The 15835-nt window shown below is 40.7% G+C and overlaps 1 protein-coding gene across 6 annotated transcripts in view; it reads right to left on the bottom strand.

The window, feature by feature from the left end:
• CTPS2 (CTP synthase 2) overlaps window positions 1-15835 on the bottom strand; it is a 134441-nt gene that overhangs the window by 51465 nt on the left and 67141 nt on the right. For all 6 annotated transcript variants that reach the window (XM_066249758.1, XM_066249757.1, XM_066249755.1 and 3 more), the window contains exon 14: window positions 5499-5595. In XM_066249758.1, coding sequence (XP_066105855.1) covers window positions 5499-5595 — 97 coding nt within the window. The remainder of the gene's footprint in view (window positions 1-5498; window positions 5596-15835) is intronic.

Genomic DNA, 15835 nt, shown 5'->3' with positions numbered 1-15835 from the left:
ACCTGCCACATCCAACCAGCTTCACTGGTCTCCTGCATCCTAGACTCTGCCACATTGCCTATGGCATCACCCAGAGGTGCTCCACCTAGCTTCCTCTGCCAGTGGCATCTGCCAGCGTCAAGTTAATTCTCACTGTCCCCATGTCATCTGCCCTGAGGATGAGAGTCATCATCTTAGAACTCTAAACAGGAAATCACCAGGACCTGATCTCCAGTTGTGTACAGTGCCTTGCAGGGGGTTCTCAATTCCTTCCAGCATGTTGTGCTGTTACATCCTCCACTGGTCTGGATATATTAGAGGGCAAGTGGCACCCACTAGTTTTTAACGATGCCCCCTCTCCAGCCCAGCACAGTGCTCAGGCACTGGCCCCTTTCCTTCTATGCCTCCCGGAGCACTTGTGGTCCCTGCGCACATTTCCACCCATGCGCACATTTCCACCCCTGCGGATCCCTCTGTTCCTAAAGCAAGGGCTCCCTAACCATTTGGATGCCGATTTGGACGGCAGAGTTACAAACTGTGTATAGAATTCAGACCAGCACACATACACCAGAGTGTGCTATATTCAAACATGTTACGTGACTGGTCCAGAAAACATGTCCTTTCTGATAGGTGGCACTTTGCTTTGAAAACCACTATTGGCATGAACAAAGATCTGCTTCCATTCCAGAGCAAGTCTTGGCAACATGTCTGGGACCTGACAAAAAATTTAAGCCTGGAGCCTGCAACACTTTGGAAACACATCAAACAAGTTGTCAGCTGTCCCCTGAATGAGCTCTGAACCTTGCCTGAATTGCTTTGTACTTTATTATCTTCCCATCTCTCATGCTCAGCTGAGCCGCAGGCAAAATGATAAAGTTTACTTCTGGAATCTTAAAACCCTCTCATAACAACGTTCCTCGTGGTGTTCTCCCTTCCCCCTCACCTGAGCCTGACCCCCTCTTTCTCTAGCCATACCTCCTTCTAGATTTCTCACTCTTCAAAACACCCCACTTAATGCTTCGTTGTTCTGTGCCATTTCTCCTGTCTTTTTAAAAATCATCTAATGCCTGACCTGTGGTGGCGCAGTAGATAAAGCACTGACCTGGAATGCTGAGGTTGCCGGTTCAAAATCCTAGGTTGTCCAGGTTAAGGCACATACAACAAGCAATCAATGAACAACTAAAGTGAAGCAACTGAGTTGATACTTCTCGCTCCCCCACTTCCTCTTTCTGTAAAATCATTAAATAAAATCTTTTTTAAAAAGTCATCTAATGAGTTAATCAACCAAGTAAAGGTATCACTATAAGGAGATAAGTCCTACCATCTACATTCCCAGCTAAAATGTAGAGGTTTTTTTTTTTTTTCTCAATTGAGGTATAACTTACATGCAATAAAATACACAGATCTAAAGAGTAAAGCCTTGGGCAAATGTAACTATTGTAAAATGTGCGTTTTGAGAGTTACATTCTGGAGAGTGATAGTAATGGTGAACTGTGGAGCCAGGGCCATGTGTTCCAGTGGAAACTAGAAAGTATGCAAGGAGAGTGAGCCACTTCACTGTCCTCCGCTTCCTCAGATGAAAAATACTGTACAGAGGTTGGATCAAATGACTTCTGAAAGCCCCCTCGGCCTTATTCTGTCACTCAATAGGATATTTAGGCAGCAAGTGGGCAAGTGGGAAGATATCCTTGAACATTCTCCAGGAGGCTGGTGGCCTTGTATGTGCTTTATTCAACCTGTGCTGCTTCTGTTTAGACCAGAGTTCTGCAAACCATGGCAACCTCGAGGCAAAGCAGGATTCCTCTGACTGTTTCTGCTCAGCCCTTGAACTAAGAATTCTTTTTACATTTTCATATGATTGAAATGAGATGAAGAGAAGAATATTTCATGGTGCATGAAAATGCCGTGGAATTCAAACTTCAGTGCCCATAAATAAAGGTTTATTGAACACATACAGCCTTGCTCAGCATTTACATATTTACCTCTGGCTGTTTTTACACTACAAGGGCAGAGTTGAATAGTTGCAACAGAGACCATATGGCCTCAAAGCGAGAAAAGTTTACTCTCTGGCCCTTTACAGAAAAATTTTACAGATGTATGGTTTGGACCACTGAGGTAATTAATAGGCTTTGGGCAGGTAGATTGCTCCCTTCTCTCATGTTTAAGTACTAATGGAGACTTGAGACATGAGCAGCATACACACAAGTAAATTAAAGTTTCTACTTAGTAGCAATGGAAATAAATGCAAAATAAAGTAGAAAAATCATAAGTATATTAGCAAAAAGAGTAGAGAAAGCAAGAACACTACAGTATAGTTAACATCATTATGAACTAGTTGACCTTTTTCCCCAAACAATCCAGCAGAAGTATTAGTCATAAAAATGTGCACACCCTTTGACCTAGTAGTCTGACTCCAGGAAATCTATCCTAAGGAAATATCAAAAGTACATAAACTCTGTGTCAAGATGTTCCTTCCCATCAGCCTTTTTCTAACAAAATGCAGGGAACAACCTGAAATGTTTAACAATAGGGAATCAATCAGTAGACTACAGTACCTTAACTCAATTAAAAATTATATGCCCAAATAATAGACATGAAGATGAGATACATGAAAAAGTCAAGCTATAATAGAAGACTATATAAAAACTAAGCATGATAGATAAAGTTAGGAAAAGACCATGAATATGCAATTAATAGTTAGGAGAAGGATCAGGGGTATATAGTTTGGAAAAATATCACACATACAATCGCTAGTCCCTTTATAAGAAACAGCCTTTGCAGACACACACACAGAACACAGGATGGGACTGAGTCTCTGAGGACACATTTTTTATAAATAAAACAAATGATAATTAGCAGTACTTTTCTTCAAATCAATTGATACCTATAATCTCTACATCAGAAAATTCAAATTCAACTCATCAAGTGGTATACATTAAATATGTACAGTTTGTTGTATGTCAATCTTTCCTCAATAAAGTGGTTAAAAAGATAAAAAAATCAAACTCATAATTTTCATAACCCTTAAGGAGCTACCAGGTGACTAAGAAGAACAGAAAAATTGTTCTTGATGAATATAAAAATTAGAATCACTCTAATAATCCAGCCATTATGTCTATCAATATCTTTAAGCTTTGATCCTATTTCAAAGTATTCTCTTTTATTAAAAAAATTATCCCTTTACTTTCTTGTTTTTCCATTTAATCCAGAGCATTGCAATCCCTGGCCTATAACTCAAATATAAATAAAAAATGAATAGCAAAAGAAAAAAAAAGAATGAATAGCATCAAAATGCTTTGCAGCTAAACAATGTTATTGTTACAGGCAAAGTGGCTAAATGTATGTTGTTCCTACTATTCTTGTAGAATTGTGCTGACTAGGAAAAAAGTCTACAAAATAAATGGGCTGACTAGAGAAAAACAAATCCTACAAAAGAAATGTGCTGGCTTGGGGAAAAGATAAACTCCTACAAAAGAAATACGCCCACTAAGAAAAAAACACTATGGTGCTATATGCTTTTACATTTTTATGACACTCAGTAGAGTCATGCACAGTGGTCCTATGCTTATCTCTTATCTCTGACGCAAGCTTTTTGGGAGAGCTGTGGAAGAACTCACACAGGTGGGAAGGCAAAACTTTATGCCTGCTGGGGACCATGGGTTCATATACTCATATACATAGTGCAAACTATGAAGAATAACTTAGAGCAGGCCTGGAAACAACCCAAATGTCAAACAACTGACGAATGGATAAACAGAATGTAATACGTCCATACAATGGAATATTATTTAGATATAAAAGAGAATGAAGTACTGATACATGCTACAATGTGGATGTACTTTGAAAATATTATGCTAAATGAAAGAAGCAAAACAAAATACCACATATCATATGGTCCTATTTATTTGAAATGTCCAAAACAGTCAACTAAAGAGACAGTAGATGAACGGAGGGCTGGAGGAATGGTAGTGATAGCTAAAGGGAATGGGGTTTCTTTCTGAGGTGGTAAAAATGTTCAAAAATTGACTTTTAATAGCCGCACACTCTGTCAAATCAATAAAAAACAGTAAGTTGCACACTTTTTACAGATGAATTATATAGTATGTAAATTAAATCTCAATAAAGCTGTTTAAAAATATTTTTTTCCAGGCGGGCAAAAGATATTAGGCAACAAGTTTTGGTGTTGTGTTTAAAAATCATTAACTTTATTTTTATGTATCTTGTAAAGAAAAACAAATCCTAAATCAGTCTCATTTCTATCAAGATGGATAAAAATTTTAAATATACTAAACACATGCTCTTCTTTAAAAGCTTAATAAAAATATCACTGAATATTTTACAGCAGATGCAATTTTAAAACCTTATATTTCTAACTATTTTTGCTCATTTGAACAAAATTTCAAAGTATTTTAAAATATCTGAAAGCCAAAGAGGTGCTGCTAATAGACACAAAGAGAAAAAATTCTTATAGTCTTAAAGAACAAAAGTCACTTCGAGAACAATGATTTCTCATCCAGACAAAGCAGGGAAATGTGTACAAACACTCTGAAACTTTTCCTTTCTCAATTTCATTCTTGCTAGGAAGCTTTACATTCCTTACAAGCTATTTGTTATCCTGAAAGGAGAAACTAATATTTCCGATCTGACTCTTCTTTGGTTTAAGACCTTTTTCTCAGGTTTCCTTAAAACTTCACAAGAATGATGCTGGACGCCCCAGATACTGGAGCCCCCTCCTCCGCAGACAGCCCCTTTAGCACCTTGCACAACCCCTTTCATTCCACTCTTTCCACTTGTTTTGAAGCCTGAGAGGGCAGGGCTAGTGTCTGTCCTGGTCACTACTATATACAGAATCTAGAACGGTGCATAAGGCACACAGTAAGCACTCAAGATATATTTATTAAATTAAACTAAGTGCTTTGGGGTGTGTTTCTTTTTTTCCATTAAGTTATTCTCATAGAATATGTTAATCTATGGGCAAAATTCCACAGAATTTACAGTAATCTTATCAGTAGTGGAAGATCAGCAAATATCAGATCAGTAGATCAGCAATTACATCATATTTTCCTCTCTCCACATAGAGCTACTGAGGGAACAGAGAAATAGACTTCTGAGACATAACTACCCTCATCCTCAAGAAGTTGTTAAATTAGTAGCTAGAACCAATCAGATATGAAACAAACAGGGAGCAGGTTCCAACAAAGTAGAGAGAACAGGGGATTCAGAAGAACCGACTTGGAATCAGGGTTCTCCCAGTGAAAGGTCACATCCAGGAGGATGGGTAAATCACAAAGCAGCCTGCTGGACAGGATATCAAGGTCAAATGAGAAGGGGCATCCACGAGTATTCTACCAACCCTTCTGGGGAGAGAAATTGGGAAGCAGGAGGACCAGCCAAGTTAAGGGGAGGCAGGTGAGAGGAAGTCAGAGCACTCGAGGCAGCTGGAAGGGAAGTGGAAAGATGGAAAGGGCAAGATGAATGACATTCGATGTCTTGTAAAACAAACAATCTGAGAAACTTACTTAATATTGAATTTTCACTTTTGAAAACAGTTCTTCTTATTCCCAGTCTCATTGTTCCTCCCATATTGCCAGGGTTGTGTTCCGGCATATCAATCACCTTGGAAAACAAAACAAGTCTGGTTTTGTCATCTTGTAAAAATGTAATTTCCAAAATTTCAAGCTTTACTTCTAGAGGAATGATCATTGGGTAAGGATCTTCCCTAAACAATAAAATCTGATATTCCTTCCAATTTTCTTCTTTAAACACAGCCATGCTTTATACAGTCCTCACAGTATATTGCTTCTCTGTGTAGACTTCTCATCTTTCATTCAAATCACTTTTAAAAAAATTTACTAGGGGTGACCTGTGGTGGCGCAATGGATAAAGTGATGACCTGGAATGCTGAGGTCACCAGTTTGAAACCCCAGGCTTGTCCGGTCAAGGCACGTATGAGAAGCAACTACAAGTTGATGCTCCCCCTGCCCCCCGCCTTTCTCTCTCTGTCTCTAAAATCAATAAATACAATTTTTAAAAAAATTTATGAGGGATGTCTTTATGAACTTTCTCCCATCATTACTCAACCTGTCAGTTCTGGGCAATGTTCACAACTAAAGTTCTGGACGTCTGCGTCCTCCTGCTTTGGTATTAACATCCCTCCCATAGTAACTGCCCTCTCCCACTGCTCACTTACTGCCTAGAGATTTTCCATAAGCAAATTATACCAAAAGTACGTATTTGTAGAAAGCCATTAGAAGTATTCTTTAAAAAAAAATAAAATAAAAGGTAATGTCATCCATTCTGGCACATTCCAGAGGTCAGACACAGAAGCACTATTTTGAATGTCCCCATCTTCCTCATCTCTCATATCCAATCTGTCAAGTCCTACAATTTTCCCCCCTCCAGAATGTTTGCATCTATAATACTTTTTTAAGTTGTTAGAACAGACTACAGTTGGGTGAGTTAACTTGTCTTAATGGAATTGTTCAGGCTTCACTCTCATAAAAACCTTTCTTTCTGAGGTATTTCCTCCATACCCTAACTGCCATATATTTCTCTGTAGGAAACCTTGGCAACTGGAATTTCCTGAGATAAAATTTTTTCAAGAATTTGTCTGATCTTATCAATGCCCCAGAAGAATTTTCCAAGCCATCTGAACCCTGTGTGCCAAGTATGCTCTAAAATTCACGGAGGAGAAAGAGTGGAGAAAAAAAACCTTGATTATACCCCCTTGCTGAATGGAGTGCTCAGTTCTGAAGTGTTCTTGGCCTTGGCATTGCTTTCCTATCTTCTTTGGTTGATTAATTATGCCTAGGTTAAGTATTACTGAAATGAGGTGACAGAGGGCATTAGCTTCCAGTTTGCAAATGCCCAGCCCCTTATGCATTTTCTAGGAAAGGGCAGATAAGACTTCACTACCTGCCACAGACTTATAAAAAAGCCTAAGATTACTCACAGCCTTAATTGTCACTTATATTTGCAACAACATGAACAATCTAGGAAGACCACAGTGACAAGCTCCCCTGGTTTCTTCTTATGAGTGTACTATGATTTTTCAGCACACTCTTACTCACTGGATTAAGTCCATCTACCCATAAAGAGTCTTTTAATATAGTTTGTTCAGTTATTGGCACATTTAATATTCAAGAAATGTTCTAATATGAACCATTGAGAATAGAGTCAAATGACTCAGGAAGCCTGACTTACTGCTTACTTGGGATGAACTCAACAAACATCTGAAGACCAGAAAATATTTCCAAAACTAAAGTGGGGCCCTGGCCGGTTGGCTCAGCGGTAGAGCGTCGGCCTAGCGTGCGGAGGACCCGGGTTCGATTCCGGCCAGGGCACACAGGAGAAGCGCCCATTTGCTTCTCCACCCCTCCGCCGCGCCTTCCTCTCTGTCTCTTTCTTCCCCTCCCGCAGCCAAGGCTCCATTGGAGCAAAGATGGCCCGGGCGCTGGGGATGGCTCTGTGGCCTCAGCCTCAGGCGCTAGAGTGGCTCTGGTCGCAACATGGCGACGCCCAGGATGGGCAGAGCATCGCCCCCTGGTGGGCAGAGTTTCGCCCCATGGTGGGCGTGCCGGGTGGATCCCGGTCGGGCGCATGCCCACCGGTCTGTCTGACTGTCTCTCCCTGTTTCCAGCTTCAGAAAAATGCAAAAAAAAAAACAAAACAAAACTAAAGTGGGGCAGGAAAGAGAAAGAAAATGAAGTGTGCACAGGGGCTGTCCAAGGACATTAAATACTCCTCCAATATAGGGGAAAGTTCAGAAATTCCTGACAGAGCAACATGATAATATTATTTTTAAACATTAAGGTAAATAGCAGAAGAAACAACTGAAAAAGTTGAGGGTGGTAGAGAGGAGATGAGGATTAATAAAATTTTTTGTTAAAGACCTTTTAGAACTGTTACCTTTTTCAACTTTCAACATAGTATTATTTTAATGAAAATACAAATTTAAGGCCCAAATAGTGAAATGTATTATTTAGGCCTTCCACTAGGTTATTAATTCACATTATCCCTGCTCTTTTCAGAAGCAATAAATACAACCTTTCCCTGAAATGATAGCACAGAAAGAAATCCTAAGGTGTAACAGCCACATAGATCCTTCGATTAAAACATGCTAGCATAGAAACCAGTGGAAAAGGCAAAGGAAATGTTAGAGAAAAGATGGGGAGGAGGTAGAAGGGGCTTTCCAACTCTAATGATGCCCTGAGTGTCAGTGAAAGGAGAAAAGTAGCAAGAACTGACAGGAGAGTTGCCACTCTCCCTAGCCTGGATTAAGAGGCTTCATTTAGAGATGCCCATCACAGTCAAAGAACATCTAGGTAAGGCACAAGCTGGTGGAATCCAAACACTCAGGAAGGGGAAGGTCAAGAAGAACACAGTGCACTTCTGGCTAAGCCTGGCCCAAGCAGGTGCTTGCCGAGTTATCAGGCAATCCTACAAGCTCTAAAGAGACGATGTGATGGCCTTGGGGGTTATAAGCAATCTGATTGAGCAACAAAATTAAGGAAAACTTCTTTGTTCCTGGCATTCATTCCACAAAAAGCCTGCAAGATGGGAGAATAGCACCGTTTCAAAATACATTTTTTTATAATTACTGGGGTAGTAAAAGAAAAGAACCTCAAAGGTGCTTTAGTTTTAAACTCAACATTTCCAAAATTTCCTAGATCTTGCATCTAAGAGAAAAATGCCTATTCCATTGCAAAAGGGTTGCCTCAGCCTGCCCAAATAAACACGGGCTGACTTCTGTTCCCCACTACCGATCTGTTCTTTCTTGGAACCAAGTTACATAGCAGAAGAAAAAATAAGGATCAATAAGTAACGAATATTGGTGGTGATAAAGCTTTAGGAGATGTAAAAGCACCTCATAAGGATAAATATGCACTAATTAACCTTTACCAAAGTTTCTGCAGCCCACAATAAAACTGTAATTGGTTGGAGACTTCAGGAGTCTCAGGCATCTTAAACAACAAAGTCTAAGGAAGTTAGGTTCTCTTATCAAATACGAGCTTCACAGATGACTGTGAGTAAAGAAGCATAAGCCTCTGACAGAGCCCCAGCAAGGCCCGCTTCCCTGACATCGCTTGCCTTTGGATATTTCCCTCAGGGTCACTGGGGGGCTTACCCTCCAACAGACTACTTCCAGTCTCTTAGACAGCACACACAGCGATTCGTTCAAACTTTCTAATATGTATAGTCCTTTGCAAAGATTCTCCAAACCGTTCCTTTCTTATTGTCCATTAGCTTTTTCTGTCCATTTTGAAGACTTTTCTAATTTTGATTCTCTGAGTCATGATCAAGTTGAGCATAAAGTACAAACCAATTTTTATCAATGTTTTGTTAAGTGATACTGTGTCATACTGCAGCTACAGCAGCCTCCCGTGGCAGCAAATCACACCTCAACTCTTCCAGGTGGCGCTCAGGCTCCACCTCGTTCAGGAACCGTCTAGCTAGGCTTTCCCCATGTATTCTTTTTTTAAAAACTACAGTTTATATTCACTATTATTTTGTATTAGTTTCAGATGTACATCACAGTGGTTAGACAATCACATACTTTACAAAGTGGTAGCCCTGACACTTCCAGTACCCACCTGGCACTCCCCACATACTCTAACCTACGGTTCCTATCTCAACCAAAGCAGGCCATTGCTGATGGCCCCTCTGCACCCCTCTACCACCTCACTATATACATACAACCCTTCCACTACTTATCCTAAGATGCCTTCTCCTTACCATTCCATAAGGGCTTGTGTATCAGGGGCATCCTCTAGCTCTTACTGCCTCATAATTAATACCATTGTTATGTTCACCCTACCACAAAAATAATTTATAGATTGTTTATTCATTTGCAATTAGTGTTTCTGGTAGGCTGAATAATGAGCCCCCAACGATGTCCAAATTCTAGTTCCCAGAACCTGTCTCAGATTCTGATCAACTGCTCCATAATGTAATCTCTCTGGATTTTTATCAAAAACTGACAAAGGAGACTGAGGGATTGGTTGGTAGGACTAAGAGCAGAGGAAGGGTCTCCAAGACGCCGTAGATTGTCCCGAGCTGCAGATGGGTCACTCCAGTGACAGGGGCCACAGTGCCCAAGCCCACCTCTCCTGTCACACAGGATTGTTACTCCCCTTTCTGCCTTCAGCACTGAGAACAGCATGAGGGCGGAATCTACGATGGTGAATGCACTGAGCAGTGCTATAACTATGTACATATTTTCCAGTCTTTTAAACTTTTTTCACTGGCAAAAGAAGGGCTTATGTTCTTCTATCAGGAAAAGAGCATTCTTCTATCCTCACGTGTGACCATAACATTTAAGTCTAAGTTCTACCTCTGGGTCTCACACTAACACTGACCAGTTCTTCTCACAGAAGCCTTCCTTCTGGGAGGGCAGGTGGCATGGTGGCTGAGGGTGTATGCCGTGCCTAGACTTGAATCTCGGACCTACCAGTCCCCAGTGATGTGACCTTGAAGAAGTCCTTGAATATCTCTGCAGCGGGGTGCAAACAGGTCAGGTGTCAGGGAAGCACAGTGACCACGGAAAAAATCAGCCCTCATTAAGCATGGGCATGATGAAGAGGCTTCTGGGAACTCAACCCCCAGGGCAGCATAGGCAGGCCCCCAAGCCAGTGAGCTTCCCAGCCCAGGCAAAGGCCGGGCGTGGAGAAGAAGGTGAGCTCTGTCATAGAGCACAGGGAAGGCAGGCAAGGGCAAGGGCGCTCCCTTTTAGGGGCAGCTGCACGCTAGTCTCTCCTAGACCTCAAGATCAAAACTGCAAACCCATACACAGCATTTCACAGCCGTTGGCTTTGCAAGCCCTCCATACTGACTCTGTACCCTCTTCTGAAGCTGCTTCTACAGGCACTGCCTGCTGTGGACTTGCAGTTGAATAACATGGCTGTGGAGGCCTGTGGTGCCCAGAGCTTTGAAAATAACGTACTCTTGGCTTTTCTAGAAGAAACTTAAGTCTGTCCAAAGATCAAGCAATTGAACAGTGAGGTGTTAAATAACCTTTGCCTCTGCATTTTTCCATTACCAACCTTGTGCCTGTCCTTTTTCCCCTTCTCTGGTTTCAAAATGCACTCTTTTGAACACACCCTGTATTTATCACCTGTCTCCATATATTTTTAGTTAATGTTTCATGACAATATCTAATTGGTGGATTTTGTGTTTCCCACTGCAGGTTTACCCTCATACCTAAGTCTACAGGTAAATGGAAGAATAAGAGGTGAGAAATGTGACTGGCAGAGGGGAGCAAGTGAAAATATAAGAAGACCCACAGGTTGTTTTTCAAGTTCTGTTAGTATTTACTACAAGCCTAAGTTGTGACAAGCAGCATTGGGCCTGTTTAAATTAGATATCTTCCCTTGAAATGAGAGCTTTGTAGCCTAAAACACTGTTAACCAATACCGTTTCAAATGTTTTTCTTAGAGTTAATTTTATACATATATACATCATTATACAATTTATGCCATGTGTTTTATATATAACATGTTATCTGTCATATAAGTTATTGAAATCATATAGTTAAGATTATATATAGTAATTAAAATCATTTCTTCAATATAGACTCATAAAATATAACAACTGCCATGTCAAATTTAGCTCAAAGTGGTACTTTGAGAGAACAGATAATATAAAATGCTATTTGAACAATTGGAGGGATTTTAATATGGGCTGTGATAATGGCAGTGTGGTTGTATAAGGCACTGTCCTTGTCCTTAGAAGATGCTGAGGTATTTTAGTGGAGAATTGTCAGGATGTCTGTAACTAATTCTCAAATGATTTGGGGTAGGGATGTCCATGAATAAAAAGAGAAAGCAAATGTGGAAATGTTAGCCATTAGTAAATCTTGGTGAAAGGTGGGTTGGTGTTCACTAACTATCCTTGCAAATTTTCTATAGATTTATTCTTTTTTAAAAGGTCTTAGAGGAGCCCTGGCCGGTTGGCTCAGCGGTAGAGCGTCAGCCTGGCATGCAGGGGACCCAGGTTCGATTCCCGGCCAGGGCACATAGGAGAAGCGCCCATTTGCTTCTCCACCCCCCACCCCCTCCTTCCTCTCTGTCTCTCTCTTCCCCTCCTGCAGCCAAGGCTCCATTGGAGCAAAGATGGCCCGGGCGCTGGGGATGGCTCCTTGGCCTCTGCCCCAGGTGCTAGAGTGGCTCTGGTTGCGGCAGAGCATCGCCCCCTGGTGGGCAGAGCGTCGCCCCTGGTGGGCAGAGCGTTGCCCCATGGTGGGCGTGCCGGGTGGATCCCGGTCGGGCGCATGCGGGAGTCTGTCTGACTGTCACTCCCCGTTTCCACCTTCAGAAAAATATAAAAAAATAAAAGGTCTTAGAGGAAAAGGATATTTCTTGTTATGATCATTCAACAATGGTCTACTTGCTCCCAGGTAAAACAGAGTATAAATTTTTTTTAAAAATCTCCAAAATCTTGATTAAAATACATTACCAACATCAGAATCTTTTTGTGTAAAATTTTACAACTAAAACCAAAATGCAATTCTTACTCAAAGAAGAGTGCCAATATGTAGTCAATACTGTTACATATCAAAGTAAAATAATCTGTAATGAAAGCAAGAATAACATACACAAGACAACAAAGGTGCATGGAATGATAAATACTCAGGACTGACAGGAAATTTTTAAGGAACTTTATAAGATTTCACATTTGTGCTCCAAGGTAAGTAAGTCCTTAGAATTTTAGAATTAAAAATCATCAGAGAGAAATACAACCCAATAGTTTGATCCTCAATTTGTAGGTAATACAATAAAGGGTCAGAGAAAATTATATAAGTGTAGAAGTGTACAAGTGTTTAAAAGCTATAAGTGCTTTTAAAGTTGATCTGGAACCCCTCCTTGTGAATTGCAATCAGCATTAGATCAATGTCCCCTGGAAATGTCCCAGTTCTTTCATGTAACTCTTTCCAAACGAAATAAATTTAGTCTCTAATTTTAAGTCCTGGCCGTTCCAAAGTTTGAAGTATTTCCAATTGAATAAAAATAAGTCAAGTGTTTTTACTAGTTTCTAGAATGATTAACAAAGTATATTAGGTGAGGAAAAGGGTAATAAATAAAAAGAAGATATGGAAACAACAAATTAAAAAGTTGAAAAATGACCATGCTTCTTGGTAACCTTGCTTTGCCAAATAAAACTACAAATTATTGTGTATACTCTCCCCCACTTCTTAAACTTGACAGCATCCGAGCAGGTGAGCAACTAGCTGCTGGCATTACAAAAACCCTTGGGCTAACTGCTTGCTTCTCCTGAAATCGCGCTTTCACTTTTTGTGTTTTGAAGTTCTCAAGGCTTTATTCGAACACTGTCTAGGTTTTTTGGGTTTTGTCTGCTTGTCTGTCTGTTGTTATTAGTGAGTACTCATTTTGGCACTGCAGCCTGATTTCTTCAGGATCATGTTATCTTTGGAGACTAGCTGGCTTTTGTTCAATTCCCTTTGGAACAGGGGATATTTCTACTAGAATCAGTCAGCTTCTGGTTGAGTATTAGACCGGACTGTCTCATTGAAAAAGTGCTGCCCAGCCTACATGCAGCCAGGCTCTCCAGAGAACAAGTTGTTTCCTAGAACTGGCTTTTTAAGCCTTGGGCCAGCGAGGCTGGCTGATGTCTACCCTGCACATTGCTTGAGCTGTTTTAGATTGCTTTGGGCCCCTTGCTCTAGAGAAAAGTCTCTGAAAAATGGGATGTCAGTTATTTAATATTGTAGGACCATCCCGTTCCAGGGACTCTAACACTATTCATGCACATATTTAACTAAATGGACAGTTCTGACCAACAGTAATTTATAAAATCAGTGGCCACTGTGGAGAACTTCTGAGATCCCCAGACTTCATTTTTTAAAACCGAATTGGGCAATAATAGCATTAAAATTGGCAAAACTGAAGGGATTGCCTATGCTGAATAGTGTTTCGAGGCTTTCAAATGGCACCAAGAATTTAAAGGTGCTTCATTGCAAAGTAAAGTTTTAGAATTAAGAGAGGCTACTGAACTTTTAAAGAGAGAAAAATGGCTTCCCACATGTTCTTCATCCACACAGCTGTCTTGCCCTTCCCTTCTACTCCACTGTCTCAGGATGCATCTCCCAGTCCCCTATTCTATGACTACTTTGCCATAGGCTTCTTCTCCTGCATCCTCAAGCTTTTTTTCTCCAACTCCTTTGTTTCAAGCTCCACCTCTGATACCACGTTGCCTTCACTACGGAGTTTCCCCAGTTCACCACCGGTGCCCTCTTCCCTTAAATTCTCTCCCACTTCTTTCTCCTCAACTTATCAGGACAATTCAATTTAAAGTTCAGCTCTCTGGGGATCCTAACAAATCTCAAGTTGCATATGTTTCCTGGCGTTAAGAATTTCCTAAGGAAACAGGATTCTCACAAGTTTGCTGAGGAATTTGATATTGTTATTCAGACCTGTCAGCCTTTGAAACCTGTCAGGTTTTTCTGATTTAGATCAGCTAATTCATGTTAGTTGGTGAAGGCCAGGCTCAACACTGGATGAGAATTACCCAATGGAAACATCCTGAAAAAAATTTAGAAAAACAATCCTCTAATTTGGGGGGAAGAACTATAGAATTCACTCGAAAACTACACCAAGCAATTTCTAAGGCTTTCCCAAAGCGTCTTGTTTGCAGCAAAATTCAGACTTGCTCACAAAGGTCTGATGAATCTTCTCATGACTATTATAATTGACTAAAGGTCATTTTAAAGGAAAATTCTGGCCTTCCTTCAGATGTTGATTTCACTCGAGTAACCTTTAACTTCATTGTTTAACAGGCTGAACTGAGATATTTCCCATTTAGTTAAGAGGACCAGGATGGAATAGGAGACCATGCCCACCCAAGATTGAGTTAACTTGGCTAAATCAGCTTACTCGTGCTCTAAATGGGCCATCTAGAAGTAAGACTGCTATGGTTTTTAACTTTCAGTCTTAGAAAATGAAAGCTCCAATACAAAACCAAAAAACATCAAGTATCTGCCATTTTTGCAAAGAGCCAGGATCTTGGGAAAGAGATTGTCACAAATTTAAATGCATCAGGTGCTCTCAGCCTTATAATAAGTCTTCTAAGCAGCCTTCCCAAGGTCCTCTTAACCTCAATGACGGGGCTCTGAGGAACTACAGGGGCTTTTTCCAATCCTCCCTCTTAATTGGCTTGGGTCAACTTAGAGAAACTTTTACTCAAACTGATAATGAATTGCTCTCTTATGACAGAATTTCTGTATGTTTTACTAAAGAGTGACAGTCCTGACCTAGTTTTATGAGAAGAATGGGAGGACATAGCCTTTAAAGTCTTAAAGAAGAGTTTAATAGACCAACTTGTTTTTGGACATCCCAATTATTAGACCCCCCTTTTCCTTTTTTTATATGAAATGAAAGGGAGTGTCCTTGGGATACTCACCCAAAAAACATGGGGAGCACCACAGACCCCTAGGATACTACAGTTGGCAACTGGACTCTGGATACCCACCTTGACTTAGAGGTGTTACTGCCACAGCCTTCTCAGCTGAGGCCACTGAGGACATTGTCACAGGATTCCCTCTAACCACCTTGTTTGTATCCCAAGCAGTGGACGCCCTCCTGAATCCTCATTATACCCAGCACCTTTTGGTTCGTGGCCTCACTTCCTAAGAAATCCTTCTGTTAACTACTTCTCACACAACTCTTTCACACTGTAGTAGCCCTAATCCAGCTACTCTTCTCTTTCTGAGACCAAGAAGCCCCTCATGATTGCTTGGCACTGACGGATAACCTCCTGACTCCTCATCATGATTTGCAGGAGACTCCTCTAGGCAAAGTTGTTTTCTCATGGTTTCCAAATGGTTCATGTTTTAGAAATGAAA

Source organism: Saccopteryx bilineata, chromosome X (genome assembly GCF_036850765.1).
Source record: "Saccopteryx bilineata isolate mSacBil1 chromosome X, mSacBil1_pri_phased_curated, whole genome shotgun sequence".
In the NCBI taxonomy this organism is placed as follows: Eukaryota; Metazoa; Chordata; class Mammalia; order Chiroptera; family Emballonuridae; genus Saccopteryx; species Saccopteryx bilineata.
The sequence above is the reverse complement of the archived record's forward strand: the minus strand, read 5'-3'. Positions and strand labels throughout refer to the sequence as shown.